This window comes from Ictalurus punctatus, chromosome 5 (assembly GCF_001660625.3).
Source record: "Ictalurus punctatus breed USDA103 chromosome 5, Coco_2.0, whole genome shotgun sequence".
Taxonomy (NCBI): domain Eukaryota; kingdom Metazoa; phylum Chordata; class Actinopteri; order Siluriformes; family Ictaluridae; genus Ictalurus; species Ictalurus punctatus.
Genome location: NC_030420.2, coordinates 16,973,691 through 16,994,511, shown reverse-complemented (window position 1 = coordinate 16,994,511; position 20,821 = coordinate 16,973,691). Strand labels below are relative to the sequence as shown.

At 37.6% G+C, this 20,821-nt stretch overlaps 2 protein-coding genes across 6 annotated transcripts in view; one reads left to right on the top strand and one right to left on the bottom strand.

Annotated features, from left to right (window-relative positions):
• gucd1 (guanylyl cyclase domain containing 1) overlaps nt 1–20,821 on the top strand; it is a 68,253-nt gene that overhangs the window by 27,556 nt on the left and 19,876 nt on the right. For 2 of the 4 annotated variants that reach the window (XR_008396441.1, XR_008396442.1), the window contains exons 7-9: nt 891–1,024; nt 6,941–7,037; nt 7,242–10,104. The exons of 1 other annotated variant lie outside the window; for it this stretch is intronic. The gene's annotated coding sequence lies outside the window, so the exon portion shown is untranslated. Of the gene's footprint in view, nt 1–890; nt 1,025–6,940; nt 7,038–7,241; nt 10,105–20,821 lie in introns of those variants that run through there. One more of the 4 variants, XR_006982539.2, reaches the window with a different exon arrangement.
• The window catches only part of upb1 (ureidopropionase, beta), a 120,982-nt gene continuing 100,471 nt past the window's right edge, over nt 311–20,821 (bottom strand). Inside the window, 3 exon segments of one of the 2 annotated variants that reach the window (NM_001200395.1) lie at nt 311–544; nt 855–1,009; nt 19,044–19,086. In NM_001200395.1, coding sequence (NP_001187324.1) covers nt 461–544; nt 855–1,009; nt 19,044–19,086 — 282 coding nt within the window. In that variant the 3' untranslated portion in view covers nt 311–460. 2 annotated transcript variants of the gene reach the window in all.

Here is a 20,821-nt window from a genome sequence, read left to right as displayed (position 1 = left end):
TCAGCGGCAGAAGAACGTGAAATTGCTTATAACTGACTATATCACAAAGGCTATATAATTAAGCCAGTTATTAGTATTATTTTTGGTGGCGCTTTTGTTGTTATTGACATTTTCAGTTTCTTGTCCGGTCAAGCAAGTAAAATTCTCTTTTACTTGCCCATCCAAAAAATTTACTTGTCCCGGACAAGTGTTAATGCCCTCCAGTTAATTTCATACTGCAACTTTAGCTTTTAATAAAAGATTATATAGAAAAGATTGTTTATCAATCAACAATACAAAATTCTAATGAAGAATAGTTTTTTTTTTTTTGTTTGTTTAGTTATTTTCTTTGGGAGCTGACAATGGCATAACCAGTGAAAGCACAAAAAATATATTATTCTGACTAAACTAAAATAATCCTCCACTAAATTTAGGCATAAAAAGGAAAAGCTTTGTTTCCAATGGAAGAAAGTAGAAAGATTTATTCCTTGACAATATTGGGCCTGAAGGCATGCTGGACAGCCTTTGTGAGCTCCTCAGCATACAAGTCATATCTCCCTGTCATCTGCAGAAAAACAAACAGGTCACATAGCACAAGAATTTGACACCTGCATATAATACTCACATCCTTGAATATTTATAGTTTAACAGTGATGTGTAGAGATTTTCAAGTGCAATCAGGAAATTCACAACAATGGACAGATGCACTTCCTTTATCAAACTAGGACTATGTGAACCTAACAGTAAGGGTTAATGAGAAAAAACTGCCTTTTTATACTTTCCAACTGTTTTCTCAATTTTAAAAGAAAAATGTATGCTTAAATACATTAGGTCTGTGGTTATAGTTCATATCTATGACAAATTTTTTGACTCACCTTAAAATTCCACATGTCTGCAATTTGTTGGTTCAGGTTCAAGTCTAGTTCTGCTACCAGTAACCCATCTTTGATTCGGGATAGACCTGGTGAGCGACTGCCATCAGGTGCAGCCACATAGCTGGAGCCATAAAAGTGACCAAGGTCATGATGTGCTGTTTTTGAGAAAGGTAATATAAAGTACAATATTTGTAATAAATTTTGATTTCAAAGAAACCTTGACACCACCTGTTAATATCAAAGCCCTTTCCAACTGTAGAAGAAACAAAACTGTAGGTACAGTATCTCACAAAAGTGAGTACACCCCTCACATTTTTGTAAATATTTGATTATATCTTTTCATGTGACAACACTGAAGATATGACACTTTGCTACAATGTAAAGTAGTGTGTGTACTGCTTGTATGACAGTGTAAATTCGCTGTCTCCTCAAAATAACTCAACACACAGCCATAAATGTCTAAACCGCTGGCAACAAAAGTGAGTGCACCCCTAAGTGAAAATGTTCAAATTGGGCCCAATTAGCCATTTTCCCTCCCCGGTGTCATATGACTTGTTAGTGTTATAAGGTCTCAGGTGTGAATGGGGGACATGTTAAATTTGGTGTCATCGCTCTCACGCTCCCTCATACTAGTCACTGGAAGTTCAACATGGCACCTCATTGCAAAGAACTCTCTGAGGATCTGAAAAAAGAAGTGTTGCTCTACATAAAGATGGCCTAGGCTATAAGAAGATTACCAAGACCCTGACACTGAGCTGCAGCATGGTGGCCAAGACCATAAAGCAGTTTAACAGGACACATTCCACTCAGAACAGGCCTCACCATGGTCGACCAAAGAAGTTGAGTGCACGTGCTCAGCATCACATACAGAGGTTGTCTTTCGGAAATAGACCTATGAGTGCTGCATTGTTGCAGCATATGAGTACATTGCTGCAGAGGTTGATTTAGTGGGCGGTCAGCCTGTCAGTGCTCAAACCATATGCTGCACACTGCATCAAATTGGTCTGCATGGTTGTCGTCCCAGAAAGAAGCCTCTTCCAGAGATGATGCACTAGAAAGCCCGCAAACAGTTTGCTGAAGATAAGCAGACTAAGGACATGGATTACTGGAACCAAGTCCTGTGGTCTGATAAGACCAAGATAAACTTATTTGGTTCAGATGGTGTCAAGCGTGTGTAGTGGCAACCAGGTGAGGAGTACAAAGACAAGTGCGTCTTGCCGACAGTCAAGCATGGTGGTGGGAGTGTCATGTTCTAGGGCTGCATGAGTGCTGCCAGCACTGGGGAACTACAGTTCATTGAGGGAACCATGAATGCCAACATGTACTGTGACATACTGAAGCAGAGCATGATCCCCTCCCTTCGGAGACTGGTCAGTATTCCAGCATGATAACAACCCCAAACACACCTCCAAGATGACCACTGTCTTGCTAAAGAAGCTGAGGATGAAGGTGATGGGCTAAACCCTATTGAGCATCTGTGGGGCATACTCAAATGGAAGGTGGAGGAGCACAAGGTCTCTAACATCCACCAGCTCCGTGATGTCGTCATGGAGGAGTGGAAGAGGACTCCAGTGGCAACCTGTGAAGCTCTGGTGAATTCCATGCCCAAGAGGGTTAAGGCAGTGCTGGAAAATAATGGTGGCCACACAAAATATTGACACTTTGGGCCGAGTTTGGACATTAACACTTGGAGTGTATTCACTTTTGTTGCCAGCAGTTTAGACATTAATGGCTGTGTGTTGAGTTATTTTGAGGGGACAGCAAATTTACACTGTTATACAAGCTGTACACGCACTACTTTACATTGTAGCAAAGTGTCATTTCTACAGTGTTGTCACATGAAAAGATATAATCAAATATTTACAAAAATGTGAGGGGTGTACTCACTTTTGTGAGATACTGTATGTTCCCTTGGGGTGTTATTAATCTATATATCGATATACTTTTTATATTATAACAATATATTATATACTGGGGGCACAGTGGCTTAGTGGTTGCCTCGCACCTCCGGGCTTGGGGGTTTGAATCTCACCCTGTGTGCATGGAGCTTGTATGTTCTCCCCATGCTTTGGGGGTTTCCTTCGGGTATTGTGGTTTCCTCCCCCAGTCCAAAGACATGCATTGTAAGCTGATTGGCATTTCCAATTTGTCTGTAGTGTGTGAATATGCGTGTGCGATTGTGCCCTGTGATGGGCTGACCGCCCATTCAGGGTATCCCCTGCCTCATGCCCAGAATTCCCTGGGATAGGCTCCAGGCTCCCCCCGCTTAACCCTGTGTAGGATAAGCAGTGCAGAAAATGGATGGATATCTTATATGATATACTTTTTAAACTCGAACAAAATTATACTCTCCTCCAAAAGTACTAGAACAGCTAGGCCAGTTGTTTTTTTTTGTTTTTTTTTTCCCCCTGTACACTGAAGACATTTGAGTTTGAGATCAAAAGATGAATATGAAATGATTGATCTAAATTTCAGCTTTCATTTCCTGATATTTACATCCAGATGTGTTAAGCAACTTGGTGGCACACCCCCTAGTTTTTAGGGATGCAAAAGTATTGGAACAGATAGTCTTAAAGTACGTAACACTTAATACTTGGTTGCATATCTCTTGCTTGCGACAACTGCATCAAGCCGGAGACCCAGTGACCTCACCAAAATGTTGTATTCTTCTTTTGTGATGCTTTTTCAGGCTTGTTCTTTCAGTTGTTGTTTGTTTTGGGGGGTTTCTCCTTTCAGGAGGTGAAATGCATACTCAATTGGGTTAAGGTCCTGTAATTGACTTGGCCAGTCTAAAACCGATTGAAAGCCTTTGTTGTGGTTTGATTTACTGCCTTGCAAGATGAAGTTCATCCCAATTAGATTGGATGCATCTCTCTGCAGACAAAATGTTTCTGTAGATTTCTGAATTCATTTTTCTCCACACTTTACATCACGGTGGTAGAGGTTAATGTTGATTCCAGAATATTTAATAAATAATTTACTACCTCCATATAACAGGATATAAATGAACTTGTTTTTCCCACATATATGCCATATATATGCCACAACATTTCTATTGGATTAAGGCCATTCCAAAACATTAACTTCATTCTTCATTGACCGTTTTTTTGGTAGAACAACTTGCATGCTTAGGGTCGTTGTTTTTCTGTATGACCCAGTTTATCTTGAGATTCAGTTCACAGACAGATGTCCTGACATTTTTCTTTAGAATTTGCTGATATAATTCAGAATTCATTGTTCCATCAATAATGGCAAGCCATCCTGGCCCAGATGAAGCAAAACAGGCCCAAACCATGATACTACCACCACCATATTTCACAGATGGGATAAGGTTCGTATTCTGAAATGCATTGTTTTCCTTAACATGCTTTCATTAGTACATAGCACTAAATGAAGCCAGTCCTCCTGGATACAGTTATATACATCAGCCCCGTCTAACTGGCAGAGGAGGAGATGTCGCACTCATTTATATTCAATTCAATTTTATTTGTATAGCACTTTTAACAATGGATATTGTCTCAAAGCAGCTTTAAAACAGACTTTTATATGAAGTCTGTTTTGTTGAACTTGTCCACTGTTCACTAAAGGAGATTTGAGTACAAAATTGTGTATGGTAATTGCAGTCCTAAGGCCATAGCAGCAACCTTAGTCCCAGCAACCACAGCGAGAATGTCTATGTGGAATTGAGATCCAAAACCATTTCCATGGTACTTCAGGTGGTACTAGATTAATGATAATCTAGGCATCACAAAAAAAACCTAATCATAAATTCAACTCTTTTGAAGTTCTTTATACTAGTATAACACATGTAGCCACAAAAAAACAAGTCTACCAAGTCGATTCCGCTAATTATTATTTACAGATCCACAGGGCCATATTCTGAATTCCTTGGTGAATTTGCAGATTTCATCTTTAACCTGTTTGTTTCTTTAGACAAAGCATTAATTGTTAGCGACTTTAATATTCATTTTGATAACCCGGAAGACCCTCTGAGAACAGCAGTTGTGTATATTCTAGTGTCAGTAGGGTTCAATCAGAATGTAATAGGGCCCACTCATAATGGTTGTCACAATCTTGACCTTATACTAACGTGGATTAAATATAGAAAATATTGTCACATTTCCGCAGTCTAAAGCTATCTCAGATCATTATCTCATCTCATTTAAATTGCATATTGAATATATGCACCTTACCATGCTACCACATCAAACGTGCATTCACGTTAGCTATTGCACAGAGTTTTATCAATAACCTCACAGAGATATCATCTATGATTGAATCACCGTCTGATCCCAAAAGAACTTGATCAGGCGACTGAATGCTTAGAGTCAACATTCAGCTACACGCTAGATAAGTTAGCTCCACTTAAAAGAAAAATATTTAGAGAGAAAAAGCTAACACCCTGGTATCATGAACATGGACAATGCATGCACCTTAAAACAGGCCACTTGAAAATTAGAACATAAATGGCATCAAACCACATTGGTAGTATTTCAAGCAGCACAGAAGGAGAGCCTCCTGAACCATAGAAAATCTCTTGGTACTGCAAGTCTATCTCAGTCTATCTCTCCACCTTAATTGAAGATAATCCTAGATTCTTATTTAGTGCTGTAGTAAAATTAACTAGGAATAAGACCACCACAGAAACATGCACACAATCATTATATAGCAGCGATTTCATTGTCATTATAGTCATTGTTTCATTCATGATTTCAAGAATTTTTTAATTGGCAAAATTGAAAATATTAGACAAAAAATCCAGACTATTAATTTAAAACCAGACAGTCTTATAAATAACCATGTAGATGATAATACAGCAATATCAGATAAATGATTAGAATGTTTTTCTTCAAGAGACCGAACTAAATTCATTCATTTTTTCATCAAAATCATCAACTTGTCGATCCCTTACCAACATGTTTCTTCAAACAGATTATTCCAGAAGTAATCAGACCCCTTCTAAAAATAATAAATTCTTCCTTTTGCACTGGCTATGAACCTAAAAATTTAAACTAGCAGTTATCCAACCCCTGATTTAAAAAACCTGACTTCGACCCCTGTCAATTGTCCAGCTATAGGCCAATATCAAATCTCCCCTTATATCTCCAAGGTCTTAGAAATGGTGGTAGCACAGCAGTTCATACCTACATAGGAATAATATTCATGAACTGTATCAATCAGGATTTAGACTTCATCATAGCACAGAGACAACACTAGTTAAAGTGATAAATGACCTACTACTGGCCTCTGATCAGGGTTGTGTCTCCTTGCTTATGTTATTTGACCTTAGTGCAGCTTTTGATGCCATCGATCATAGTGTTCTCCCTGATAGACTATAAAACGTTGTTGGCGTTAAGGGAACGGTCCTCTCCTGGCTCAGGTCTTATTTGACTTATAAATATCAGTAGATAGATGTAAATGACTTCTATGCATACTGAGGTAAAGTTTGGTGTTACACAAGGTTCTATTTGAGGCCCACTGCTTTTTGCTTTACAAATGCTACCTCTGGGTCAAATTATTCGTAAACAATTAGCATCCACTGTTATGCTGACACAGTTGTATGTTTCAGCAAAGCCAGATGACAGACACCAGCTTAATAAAGTTGAGGAATGTGTAAAGAACATTAGACACTGGATGCTTATTAACTTCCTCTTACTTAATTCTAACAAGATAGCCTTACTGTCTGGCTGTTCCAGTAGATGCATAAACAAGCTCCAGTTAGTCCAGAATGGAGCTGCAAGAGTCATTACTAGAACCAGAAGATATGACCACATCACCCCTATCTTATCCATACTGTACTGGCTCCCAGTAAAATGTTGCGTTGATTATAAAATATTACTATTGACCTATAAAGCACTAAATGGTCTCATGCCACAGTACCTGAGTGAAGTACTTCGATCAAAAGGTGCAGGCTATTTGTTGGTACCTTGAATACTGAAGGCTACAGCAGGGGGAGGAGCTTTCTCTTACAAAGCCCCACGGTTATGGAACAGCCTTCCAATTAGGACTCAGACACACTCTTATTGTTTAAGTCCAGGTTGAAAACATATTTGTTTAGTCAAGCTTCTTGTTTTTTTTTTCCTTAGGTAAAGGAGCAGATCTAGAGGGTTCACAGGCGTAGAGTGTTGTGGTGAATTGGGATGTTTGGATGCTGTCATCCCCCACTTTCAAGTGTTCACCCAGGTTTGTTGATGCTGGAGTGGTTGCCCGCCTCATTTCCCAAGGTGCCCTCATGTCTGTGTTACTTTATGCCTCTCCCTTTTAGTTATGCTGTCACAGCTAGTCTTGCCAGAGTCCCTGCTTGCACTCACACAAAGTACATTGTCCTTAACCATTTACAGGACAATAGGCATACCTAATAATCTCTCCGTCTCTCTTTCTGTCAAGTTACACATGATACTTCTGAGACACCAGTGATCCTGATCCCTTCTGCTCTCCGGACCTGCCTGATCCATCCTGATGCCCTACTTCTGGTTGGAGTTCTCATCAATTGGAAGTCACATGCTGCTGCTGAGGATTGCCCCACATGGTGCAGCCTAAAGATCATTGAGATTACCGAGGATGGTACCACTTAAAAACCATAAAGATGGCTTTGGACCTCAATTCATATGAAAAGTTATGCTAAGATGGCTAGGACTACAATTGCTATTATGGCTGTAGGACTGCAACAGTTTTGAACTCAAGTCTCCATCAGTGAACAATGGATAAGTTCAACAGAACAGACTTCACGTAAAAACTATAATGAATTTTCCTGAGTGTACAACTGCACTATTTGACCAAATAGTATTAGCATGTTTATAGAAGGGATTTTTTTTATAATCTGTTGTTACCCAGATGATGATGGATTCCCTTTTGAGTCTGGTTCCTCTCAATGTTTCTTCCTCATATCCTCTCGGGGAGTTTTTCTTTGCCACCGTCACCTCTGGTTTGCTCATTTGGGATAAATTCATACATTTAAAATTTATATCCTGAATTTATATATTTCTGTAAAGCTGCTTTGGGACAATGTCCATTGTTAAAAGCTCTATATAAAAAATAAAACTGAATTGAATTGAATTGAATTTCTCCAAACATAACACTTCTCATTTAAACCAAAAATTCACACAAAATATGCTTGTCTTCTGTGCAAGTAAAGACATATTTTCATAAATCCCCCCCGTATCCATTCCATACCACGTTATGATTGTTGTTTCCGGGAAACAGGCCTGAGGCTCATATCAGGGTCATAACCTGGCCTCGGCATTCGGGGCTATAGACCAAAGATTTTTTCTTTAGCCCTGAATAATTCACAACTGAATGTCAGTAAAAGAAGACTGTTGTATTTTATCTTCAGTGAATGGAGGCAAGGCCAATCAGACAGGGTTTACAGGAAAATCTGTGGAAATACTTGTGTTTTATTGGCTAACAGGTCAGTAAAGAGCAACCGGAGCAAGCAATTTGTGCATTGTACAAACTCACTCATCACAGTCAGTACGTTTACATGGACAACAATAATCCAATATTAACCAGAGTAAGACAACACTCTGATTAATAAACAACCATGTAAACATGGGCGGCTGTGGCTCAGGTGGTAGACCAGGTTGTCCATTAATCGTAGGGTTGGCGGTTCGATTCCCGGCCCATATGACTCCACATGCCGAAGTGTCCTTGGGCAAGACACTGAACTCCAAGTTGCTCCCGATGGCAAGTTAGCACCTTACATGGCAGCTCTTCTACCACTGGTATGTGAGTGTGTGTGAATGGGTGAATGAGGCACAGTGTAAAGCGCTTTGGATAAAAGCGCTATATAAGTGCAGACAGCGCCATTTAAACAGCGATTATAAGTGCAGCCATTTAAACAGCGATTATTGATTACCTTAATTAGACTTAAGTCATAATCGAAGTAAACACAAATTGAATTAAGAGGTGGAGTATTCCTATTTTAGTCGCATTATCGAAGTGCATTACAGACATGTACACACCTTAATCAGACTTTTAACGACGTGTGGGAGATTTCGCCGTATTTTGCGACAGGACACATCGCAACCATTTGATGGAAAAGAAGAGAGCATGGCTGCATCCAAAACGACATACTTACCTATTATATAGTAGTTGAAATACACGTATTTCAGCTAATATATAGTAGGTAAGTATGTGAATTCGGACGCAGCCCATGGCTTCAAGCAGTTGTCTATTTGCACGTATAACATGACAAATAATTAACTGCACTTGAAGCGTTTGTAAAGTTAAAAATGAAACACCCAAAACTGTATACGGTACCATAACAAAGACGAACTGTATGTTGATATGTGAAATTCTGTAGGGAACGTCAGACGGCGTGGTGTGGGGACGTAATGACGTTGTGCCATTAATCAATCTATGTTCTATAACATGTAAAACGGGAACATGAAAGGAATATTCTAAAAGCAATGAATGTAAACACCTTAATCATAATATTGTCTTATTCAGAATAAGGTCAATAATTAGATTATTGTTGTCCTTGTAAACGTAGTCATTGTTAACTGCAAAAAAAGCTCACACAATTACAGAGAATCTTGTTGCTGTTATTTTGGCATTGCTCTCTCCTTGGAGTTAATTATTGCTTCCATGTAAAGCTCTAGTTTTTTTTTTAGGTTACAGTTTTCCTGTTTCCTAAATAAATCTTTTATTGTTGATTTGCAAAGTTGTGTTTGTTAATTAGTGCTGGGACGGAGCTCTGAAATTGTTGAAATTTGTTTAATTTATCTAAATTCCTTAATTTTTATTTTAAGACTGTTCCTTCTTCTCTACCCTAGACAGGGGAGGTTGTAACACTTACATTTTAAAAAGCGAACTTAACCTGGTCATGCAGATGTAATCATGAGTGAGACTGTTTGGATTGTACAGTGCTGTGTGTATGTGCATGTGTCAGTCATGCTCCATACAGGATGAGATGTACATTTGCTATTACTATTGTAAATTGGTTAGCCATATATGTATATATCTTATACATTTATTATGTATATTAATAGTTATATTACTGTACTTTCAAATCCAATTGATACAGCCCAAGCAAAATATTACATGTAAGGCCTGTTTATTAATGCTTATGGGTTCGTAAGTTGCTCAATACTGTTAAATGGATGTTATATTTTAGTATTAATAGCCAAGATGGAAAGAGCAAACACTGTGTGTGGCAGAGCTGATACAGTATTTACTAATGTTGTTGAGTCAGATGTACGGCTGCAACAACTAATCAATAAAAATCAACAATAAAAGTAGTTGGCACGAACTTCATTACTGATAAGTTGAACTGTGTTATGAAGCATGCTATGGCGTGTGCTATGTCACTTCATGAAAACACATTTGATTGAAACCATCCATAATAACTACTGATTTTTCCGACCCTATCCAGTTTTCTGGCTGTATTGCACATTTATGGTCATATATTACTAATGAATGATTAGTCTACGAGACAAACGTTTTAACACAACTCATGTCATGCAGCGTTGGGCAGCAAGCAGTGAAGCTATTTAAATCAGTTTGCTTGTAAGAAGTTTAACTATTTTTCTGACCCAGTAGGTCGATTCTAGAGTATATTTTAATGACTTGTGTGTCAAGTCATCAAGTCTCCATCCTGCTTCTGGTTCACATCAGAATCAATCCTTAAGAGTCGATTCGCTCATTTTGGGCATTGACACCCAAAAACATTTGACTCAGTTCCACACCGAAAATGATTTGCCCCATGTGCACATGAGAATTTCAGTGAGCAAAACAACTAGCAGAGATTTATTTTGCCGTTATTCTTAATTTGTCTGTTCGCTATTTGAACAAATGAGGGCTTGAAATACAGATAAGACACACCGTTGCAAAAAGTGTGGTAAGTGATAAAAAGTGATGAGCAGTAAAAGATGTATAAAAGTCACCTTGTGTTAGTTTGAGTGTCAAATTTGTTTGACGTGGGCACTTGATAATATTCTCATGCTGTGACAGATTATCTAATCAATATCTGTAATTTATTGTAGTTAGTGAACTGGTATTTAATTACACCTAGTTAAGTAAGAATCCTGTAGTATTTATTAAAATACAGCAAATAAATAGTTTTTAAAAATTTTGGTTTTAATACATTTAAAAAATTATAACTGATCGATTAATCGAATAAATTGACAGATAAATCAATTATCAAAATAATCATTAGTTGAAGCCCTAATCACATGGTATGTTCTGTAGGCTCCTGCAGTTGTTAAAGCTACAAATAGGCAACTGAGTCAAAACCATTGTAGTTTACTATTTTAAGCTGTCTGGTGTTAATATGGGTGTAGTATTTAATATTATTTATTTTCCAGATATAATGAAATATCCTATGAAATTATAAATAAGGCAGGTTTTTTTTTTCAGGAAACCAGTCCCACTTTGTCCCAGGAAACACAGTATAGAATGTTTGGGTTTGTTTTTTTTTTTTTTTATGCCCAATATTACAGTGCTCTCCACTAATATTGGCATCCTTGGTAAATATGAGCAAAGAAGACTGTTAATATTTGTCTTTTGTTTAACCTTTTGATCTGTTGTTCAAGAAATTCACAAAAATACTCTGCTCAATGATATCCACCAACTGCAAACAAAACACAGGTTTATATATATATATATATATATATATATATATATATATATATATATATATATATATATAATATATATATATATAATATATATATATATATATATATATATTATATATATATATTATATATATATTTTTTTATAATGTGTTAAATATAGGTGTACAACAATTATTGACACCCTTTTAGTCAGTACTTTGTTACCTCCCTTTGCCAAGATAACAGCTCTGAGTCTTCTCCTATAATGCCTGATGAAGTTGGAAAATACATGGCAAGGGATCTGAGACCATTCCTCCATACAGAATCTCTCCAGATTCTTCAAATTTCGAGGTCCACGCTGGTGGACTCTCCTCTTCAGTTCACCCCACAGGTTTTCTATGGGTTTCAAGTCAGGGGACTGGGATGGCCATGGCAGGACCTTGATTTTGTGGTCAGTAAACCATTTTTGTGTTGTATGTTTTGGATCATTGTCCTGTTGGAAGATCCAACCACAGCCCATTTTAAAGGGAACCCTGACTATGAAGACTTGTATGGCTTATTAGATTAACGCTGACATCCGCTATGTAAATTTGATTTACAAAAACACTCTAGATGTCAATTTAAATAATAAATAAATAAAAACAGCTTCACTCGTAAACTACTATTGCTGTTTACATCGCAACGCATTCTGGGTAGTAATGTCAAATTGCTGCAATGGTCTTGATTCTCCAGTGACCCTACAGCGATATAAACTGTTCAACCTTTTCAATTTGAACCCGAGCGTAACATAAGCGAGGAGGCTAACATAGAAGACATTACTCAAAATGTACATAAAAATTAAGATGCTCTGAGAGGTGAGGATGTGAGAGTGGTGCAAAATTGATGCCCAGAAGGTGTCTGTGCAGCAATTCCATGTCTATGCCAACCGAGAGTGAGAGTGTTGCAAAGAGGTCCACCTTCTTTTAGTAGTTGTTCAAGGTAAGCATATGGCTTAAACTATCGTTTTATGATAAAAACATTCTAATATCAATTATTTTAGAGAGTATCAACCATCACCGTCGTATACTTGACGACACTGGCGTGTCGTCGCCATATGAGCTAATCTATGCTATGTACACAGCAATATACCTTTGGAAAACTAAGATTCCTGTGATTCGATTGAAAAAAAAATTGTTTCAAGATACAATAAACAAAAGCAGCTACAATCAATGTCTCTGTCAGACCACATACAAACAAACACGAAACGGAGGCAACTCACCTCATATGAAGCCTCATAGTAGTCCACTGATCCATAACATCCCAACAAAAACACTTGTTACACTGGCAAAGGTCCAAAGAATCCAATTATGTAAACATATTTATTCCACCTTTCAAAAGAGACCAAAACCATGCATGTACTCTATGGTTCAAGAACAGCTTCAATTTTACTTTGAGTATGCCTTGGCTAGGTGTTTTAGGCCAATTTTACAGGCGCTTTACGTTATGAGAATATACAGAAAAATGCACTAACAAGATGTTTATGGGTTTGAATATATTTACAGATATCCCGTGTATCACAGCACACGAGCTAGAAAACTACAGCCAAAAGTAACACAGAGTGGCATTCTTTTCCTGCTGCGGGGGCTAGTAGCTAATAGTAGCTAGTGCTCAAGCACAACCATTTTACGTCATCGACTTACGCATGCAATGTAATGGTGGCCTCCGTAGGTTAAAATATGTATTAAACATTAAGGATTTTTAAAATAATTAAAATATTTAATGTGTTTCTAACAACGTATTTTAGAAGAAGAGGGCAATTATTGCATGTTAAGGCCTACAAAGCTTCATAGTCGGGTTGCTTTTAAGCTTTCTGGCAGAGGCAGTTTTCATTTAATATCTGTTGATATTTGATAGAGTCCATGGTGCCATGTATCCTAACAAAATGCACAGGTCCTCTGGCAGAAAAACAAACCCAAAACATTAAAGAGCCACAACCATATTTAACTGTGGGAATGAGGTACTTTTCCATATGGCTACCTCTTTGTGTGTGCCAAAACCATGTCTGGTGTTTATTGCCAAAAAGCTCTATTGTGGTTTCATCTGACCATAGAACCCGATCCCATTTGAAGTTCCAGTAGTGTCTGGCAAACTGAAGTTTGTTTTTGGATGAGAGTTTTTCTTGAAACCTTACAAACAACTTTGTGGTGATGTAGGTGACTTTGTAATTTTGGACACTTTCTGACCCCAAGACACATCTAAGATTTATTGGCCACTCGAACCATCCTTTACACAGTGCATTGAGACAATATAGACACATGTCCAATTCCATGTTGATTCATTTCCAGTTGACTGGAACTTCTAAATTATTGCCATGATGGTGGAAATGGGCATGTATACGGTGGATGTAATTGTGTAAAAAACAGTTTTGTTTGTTCACCCTCTGTCTGCATGGGTTTCTTCCAGGTTCTGTGGTTTCTTCCCATCTCCCAAAAGAACAGACACAGGGAGAACATGCTACCTGCTGCACCACTGTGCTGGCCTGTTAATTAAAATAATTTCACACAAAGCTGTTTTTACACAATCACATCGACCGTATACTAGTATGGTACTGTTGGTATTGTTTTCCATCCATCCATCCATCTTCCATACTGCTTAATCCTTTTCAGGGGGAAACCTGGAGCCTATCCCAGGGAGCATGGGTCACGAGGCGGGGTACACCCTGGACAGGGTGCCAATCCATCGCAGGGCACAATCACATACACATTCACACACCCATTCATACACTACGGACACTTTGGACATGCCAATCAGCCTACCATGCATGTCTTTGGACTGGGGGAGGAAACCGGAGTACCCGGAGGAAACCCCCGCAGCACGGGGAGAACATGCAAACTCCGCACACACAGGGCCACGGTTGGAATCGAACCCCCGATCCTGGAGGCGAACGTGCTAACCACTAAGCCACCGTGCACCCCACGTCATATGCAGAAATGTATTACTGTATCAGTGCAACACACTAGCATATGGCCACTAATTTCACTACTTAGCTATTGCTAGCTATTGCTTAGCTTTATGAATTTTGCATAGAAACTTCACATATTTACATCACTATGAGTTAGCAGTTAAAAATACACAAAAAGAGCAGGCTTCCTTGTTTGCCCCAGCAGCAGAGCCAATCGATGTATTGATCTGAAACGATTGACAGCTTTGCAATGTCTTTTGAAAATTCCAATAATAACTGACCTCCCTGGAAGCCCTACCCCTCCATCACAAATTAGTCTCTAAGTTTTCAAGCTTGAAAGATGTGGCCTTGCTTTCAGCACAAAATAATTGGAGAATTTTTGAGTTCACCAATGTGAAATAAAATCTATCAGTGTATGTTTGACATTAGACATAATATATGCATAATAAATACAAGAAGTGTACTGTATAGGAACATGAGTTAAATGCAGATGCTGACAAGTCTGTGTTGTTAACATGTTGTGAAAATAAAGACAGTCAACTGTTGGGAGAATGTTTGTTTTTTTGGGGTGTGTGAGATTTCGTGTTGAAAATGACAGGTTCTATGTTATTGTACTCATCACAAGACTGAGATATGCTTCTTCATCTTGAACCCAGGTTTTATATCATATAAACAGAACAGACAGACTTTCAAGGAGAGGTGTGACTAGTCCATGTAATCTGAGATACAAGATTTTACCTTCATTTTAATCAGATCTGACATAACCAGTAACTTGCTACTTGAGTAGTTTTCACATTGGATACTTTATTACTCTTACTCAAGTAATTATTAACATTGTTACTGTTACTTGAATAATTATTTTTTACTTGTACTTGAGTAAAATGTCTGGCTACTCTATCCACCTCTGAACCTAGTTAATGTTAGCAATAAGCAAAGTTATGATTGTTTTGTATAATTCGAGAGGTTTGGCTTGCCTACTGTTAAATTAATTGATAAGGATATGATAATGCAAATTGATACTGAGACACTGAAATTTAATTTCAATTTTATATCCAGATTTCTGTAAAGCTACTTTCTGACAATGTCCATTGTTAAAATCACTATATAATTAAAATTTAATTGAATTGAAGATTTCACATAGACAGACTGTCTGCACATGACATATAGATGTTTTTGCAGAAGTTTATTAGATTTAATTCTGATTATTTGCAAAAAAAAAAATCTGAACTTTGGCAGCCACTGAGTGTTTTTCACTAGCCCAATCTGGTAACCCTGTCGTTAACCGTCTTCTCTGCATGCAGTAATAACTCTGTGGCGCTAAATGAGGAAGGAAGCAATTACACAATTAGAAAGGTGAGCAAATCAAAGGAACATTGGCTTATATCTTTCAAATAGCAAAATGTTTTTAAAATCTTTGATCTCTGAGTTGTGAACAAGGGCTTTATGAACATTATCATTTCTTAAACAGCTGATATAAGCTAGAAGAGTAAGTCTAGTGGGATGAGTTTTTGTGTTATAGGAAAATGATCCATGCCAAGGTCCTGTGAAACTACTCAATGGAAAGCAAAGGGATCTAGTTATACTTTATTCTAGTTGACTTTGCATGTGCCTGCAGAAGCAGCAGCAATGCAAGCATCATTGTTCACACAACATTCACAAAATTGAAGATTTATAAGAGACTTTCCCTATATGGCATGTCAGAAACATGCTACATGCTACATAATTCCTGTATGTCAGGGTTCCAATTCGAACTGTAAAATGTTTATAGATTATATGCACAGAGATATATCACACTGACAAGCTCTGTCTTTCATAAAACTTTCTGCTGTCATCATGATTGTTGCCATGGCCAAATCAAAAACACTGACCTATTCTGTTCTAAAGTATTTACTACTAATCTAGAAAATCCAGAAGACTGGTATGCAGAACAGACCTTTTGGTAGGTTTGAATGTGACATGAGAGGGTTTTAAAATTCAAACACTAATTGTAATATTAAACTTGGTTAGTGTTTGTTCTCACTAACAGTCTAGAATAGTGCATAAGTATACTTGAATGAAGTATGACTTGAGACACAACACTGTTTAGTGGAGGTAGATGGATGGGGAAATTTTTACTGCAGTACTACGGTCATGGGAGAAAGGAAGTACACCCTCCTCCAATTTTATGTTTTATTTATCAGGGCCTAAATAACAGTTGTGTTGTCCTCACCAACTTCTATAAACAAACAAATAACCTCAAGCGACAACAACAACAACAAAAAAACAGATTTCAATTTGTAGTAATTTTTCCCAAAAAGTAAACCAACATTCAGAAACCAGGTGGGAAAAAATAAGTGCACCCTGTATTTCAGTACCATGTACAACCACCTTTAGCAACAATAACATGAAGCAAACATTTTCTGTAGGTGTTTGTCAGTCTCAAACATCATTTTGGAGAAATTGTGGCCCACTCTTCTTTACAACATTGCTTCAGTTCATTGATATTTGAGGGCATTTGTTTATGCACAGCATCTCATTAGGGTTGAGTCTAGACTGTAACTTGGCCATTCCAACACCTTGATTTTTTTCTTCTTCAGCCATTCAAATGTCAATTTGCTGGTGTGCTTGGGCTCAATATCCTGTTGCATGACCAAATTTTAGCCCAGCATAAGCTTCTGGACAGATGGCCTCACATTTGTCTCAAGAATATTCTGGTATAAAGTGGAGTTCATCATTGTCTCAATGACTGCATGTTTCCCAAGTCCTGTGGCTGGTATGAGGTTTTTGAGGTGTATGTGATGTGTTTGGTTTTCACTGTGCATGATGACCAAACATTTCCACCTTGTTCTCATCAAACCAAAGGATATTGTTTCAGAACTATTGCAGTGTGTTCAGATGCAATTTTGCAAACCTAAGTCATTCTGTCATGTTCTTTTTGGAGAGAAGGGGCTTTTTCATAGCCACCCTTCCATGAAAGCCATATTTGTTCAGTTTTTTTTTTTTTGTTTGTGCATGAACATAAATATTTAACGGGTCTGTAGGTCACATCATGAAGTGCTTGGGCTTTTCTTTCTATCTCTGAGCATTAAACAGTCTGTCATTGGACTGAATTTGCTGCCACTCTTGGGAATACTGGCAACTATCTCAAACACTGTACACTCACTGTATGAATGGTGAATTTTAAATTCTTTGGAGATGGTCTTATAATCGTTGCCAGATTGATGAGCAGCAACAATCAAGGCTGTTAAGTCAAGTCTGATGTCCTTTATTCTTGGCATGATGAAGACATACACCTGAGTTCTTCAGGATACCAAATTGTCAAAGGTTCTGCTTTTATAGAGGTAGTCACACTTCTTGATAATTAACTAATCTTGTGCATTTCATTAGTAACTCACTTACACTCATAGTAATGACTATAGAAGTAGGAAGAGTGTAATTATTTGTTCCCACCTGTCACGTTGCGAGACGTAAGGGAGTAGAGTACGGAAGCAGGTGCAGGTAAATACGTATTTATTTTAAGGCAGGCAGACAAATCCAAATTGTAATCCAAAAACATAGTCAAGACAGGCAAAGGGTCGGGCGATCGGCAAACAGGCATAAATGGGGCAAAGCAGGAATCAAAGTCACGGTCACAGAAAACAGGGTCAAAACACAAAACAAGAAACATTAACTCGTACTATGAACTGGGAGCGGAAAAACCAGCGTGGATTAAATTAACTAATCTAAAGTTTAACCTAACTAAATCTATCAAGGAACATAACATTATCTAACTATATTAACTATATCTAATACTCCGTGCTGTGTACTGGGAGGTGCGCGGTATATAAGTGGATATAATCAGCGTTGAGTGCTGACAGCTGAAAACACTGAAGACACACCCTTGAACCACAACCAGTGACAAAACAGGGAGGGGACAGAACAGAAACAAAACAAATGCATGTGTCCACAGTAAACAATGTCACAGTTGTCAACAATCGAAGAGCATGCGCTTGCTGAGCACTCATGCATGTAGCTCATGCATGCGCGCACCCTCTCATGTCTCCGAGCGCACTGCCAGAAGGGGATATCATGACACCATCTGTTTTCTGAATGCTGGTTTACTTTTTGGTGGGAAAAAAAGACTAAATCAATGTTTAAATAGGGCCACACAACTGTTATTTAGGCCCAGATAAATAAAAAACAGAACTGAAGGAGTGTACTCCCTCCCACCCCACCCGCATGACTCTGTTAGTGCAGTGTGTCAGGATAGTGAAAAGAGTACAATAACATGTACCCTATTATTTAAAATGTGGTTTGCCTAAATGTGACCCCCAGCAACATTTCAAAATATTAAAATACAGAAAATCTGTCTTTGATATTTCTAATATTAAATTTAAATATTAACTGAAATATGAAATAATTTAGTGAAACAAAAGAGGTGATTGTGAGTTTCTCTTGTGACCCCATTTGTAAATCAAGCAACCCCACATTTTGGAACCTCTTTGCTATGGTCATATTTCACTACTACTACACGATTACTGAAGGAGTTGATGCAATAGCTTTATGAGTTAAAAAAGTAAACAGAACAATCTTTTTTTTTGTATCTAAACAGATAGACATGAGCTTTGGACAGGAAGCACACAGACAGACAAAGCACATAATTTACTTGTTCAGCTAGTATCAGTTAAACTTGACACCAGATAATTTCTGTCTTTAGAACTATGGAACAAATACCTTTCTTCCCATCTCCAGATGTGAATTCATTCTTGAAATACTCCTGGGTGGAAACACAAATAATATAATTAGTATATTATTTTTATATATTAAATTTGTCTATATATTATGATGTTTGGACGGTTATTTAAAATGTTAAATGCTAAAATTTGTCCATTCCCTACCAAACATTAGATACTTTTTTCTTTTGTGCAATTCTTTATTATATAACAGAGTGATCCATTGTTCAGATCTTCTGATATTTCTATCATCAACATTGTTAAATCAATATCATATTCACCTCAGCCAGGGGTTGACTGGGAATCAACTGTTGATCAACTTTTATTATGACCCTGGGCCACATTAAGGTGACCAGACATCCTCCTGTGTGTTGTAATACACAGCATTTTAGTCCTTTGTCCCACAGCTCGCAACTTGAGATGATGTCCCACATTTTTATTGGAAATAAAGAGTTATTAAAATTTGAATGTGGCATGCTAGAGTGCCGGTTTGTGAATGGAGAGCAGAGATGGAGAAGGTGAGTGGTAAGGATTGCACATCTGCAGGGAATTATACTAATGAATGCTCTGTGTTGCAGTGAGCCGAAGCAAGAATAAAAACAGTAGAGACGGGTGCCTCGAAAGACAGAGAGAGCCAACCAGCACAGAGCTTTGTGTGTGTGTGTCTGTAAAATAAAACAGCTGAACAGTGAAAGGTAAAGAATATAGCACCTTTTGAGTTGTTCCAAGCCTGCCTCCAGATTCCTTGTTCCCTACCTGAATCTGGGAAAGTGTTACACTAAGGTTTTAGTTTTGTTTTTTTTTCTCATGTTTCTACGATACTATTTCAGTATGTTATAAACTGAAATAGATGGAAAACATCAGTTGCATCACTGCTGTTTTTTATGCAGCAATGTTTCTCTTTGTTGCATTGTTTGATACATGAGACATATATAAATATAAATATAAATACAAATATAAATAAATATAAACAGGCAGAGAGCACATGTTTCTTATTCATTTAGATGGGCATCAAAATGGTAGGCCTTTGGGAGTGGGAAATATGTCCCACATTGTCCCACACAAACTTAGTGCTTGTCCCACATTTGTTGCATCTGGTGACTCTTGGCCACATTAGGTCCAACATATAATGCCACAAATAAAATAATATTAAATAGTGCTGTGTAAAATGTTACTAATTTATTTTTAAACAAATACAAACAAATTGAAACAATCCCAAAGGTGACATTTTTTTTGGATACTTCAATAATTTCTTTAATAAAGCATTGAAGACTGATTCATAAACAATTTTTCAGATGCTAAATTATTTTAATGCAGGGATCAAAATTAGTAATTGTCCGGTAGCACTGGTGCTTTCATTTCAGAAAGCTAGGAGCACCAGCCTTAACACAACTTCCAGGTATAACAGAAGTTCTGTGAACACCAGATAACTGTGTAAAATCTAAAATACATATACTCTCGTGTGTTAACACACATGCAAATACCTTCAACAAAATTAAAGGTATTTCACAAGTTATCAATTGAATGAGATGTAGTATTGGTTATAAATACCTTCATGCCACACTAATACTTTTCTTGGAACTTACAGTTGCAATCAAAATTATTCAACCCCCACTGAAAATCAGGTTTATTGTCAAAATGTACAGACTTTCAACTGTTTGCAATGAACAAATCAAACAAAATGCTTCAAGTTGTTTCTACAAATTCAACTGAAAATGGAGAAAATGAGAAAAGGCAAACATGCTGGTATTCTTTGCAGATCCCGGAAAAGATACTTCA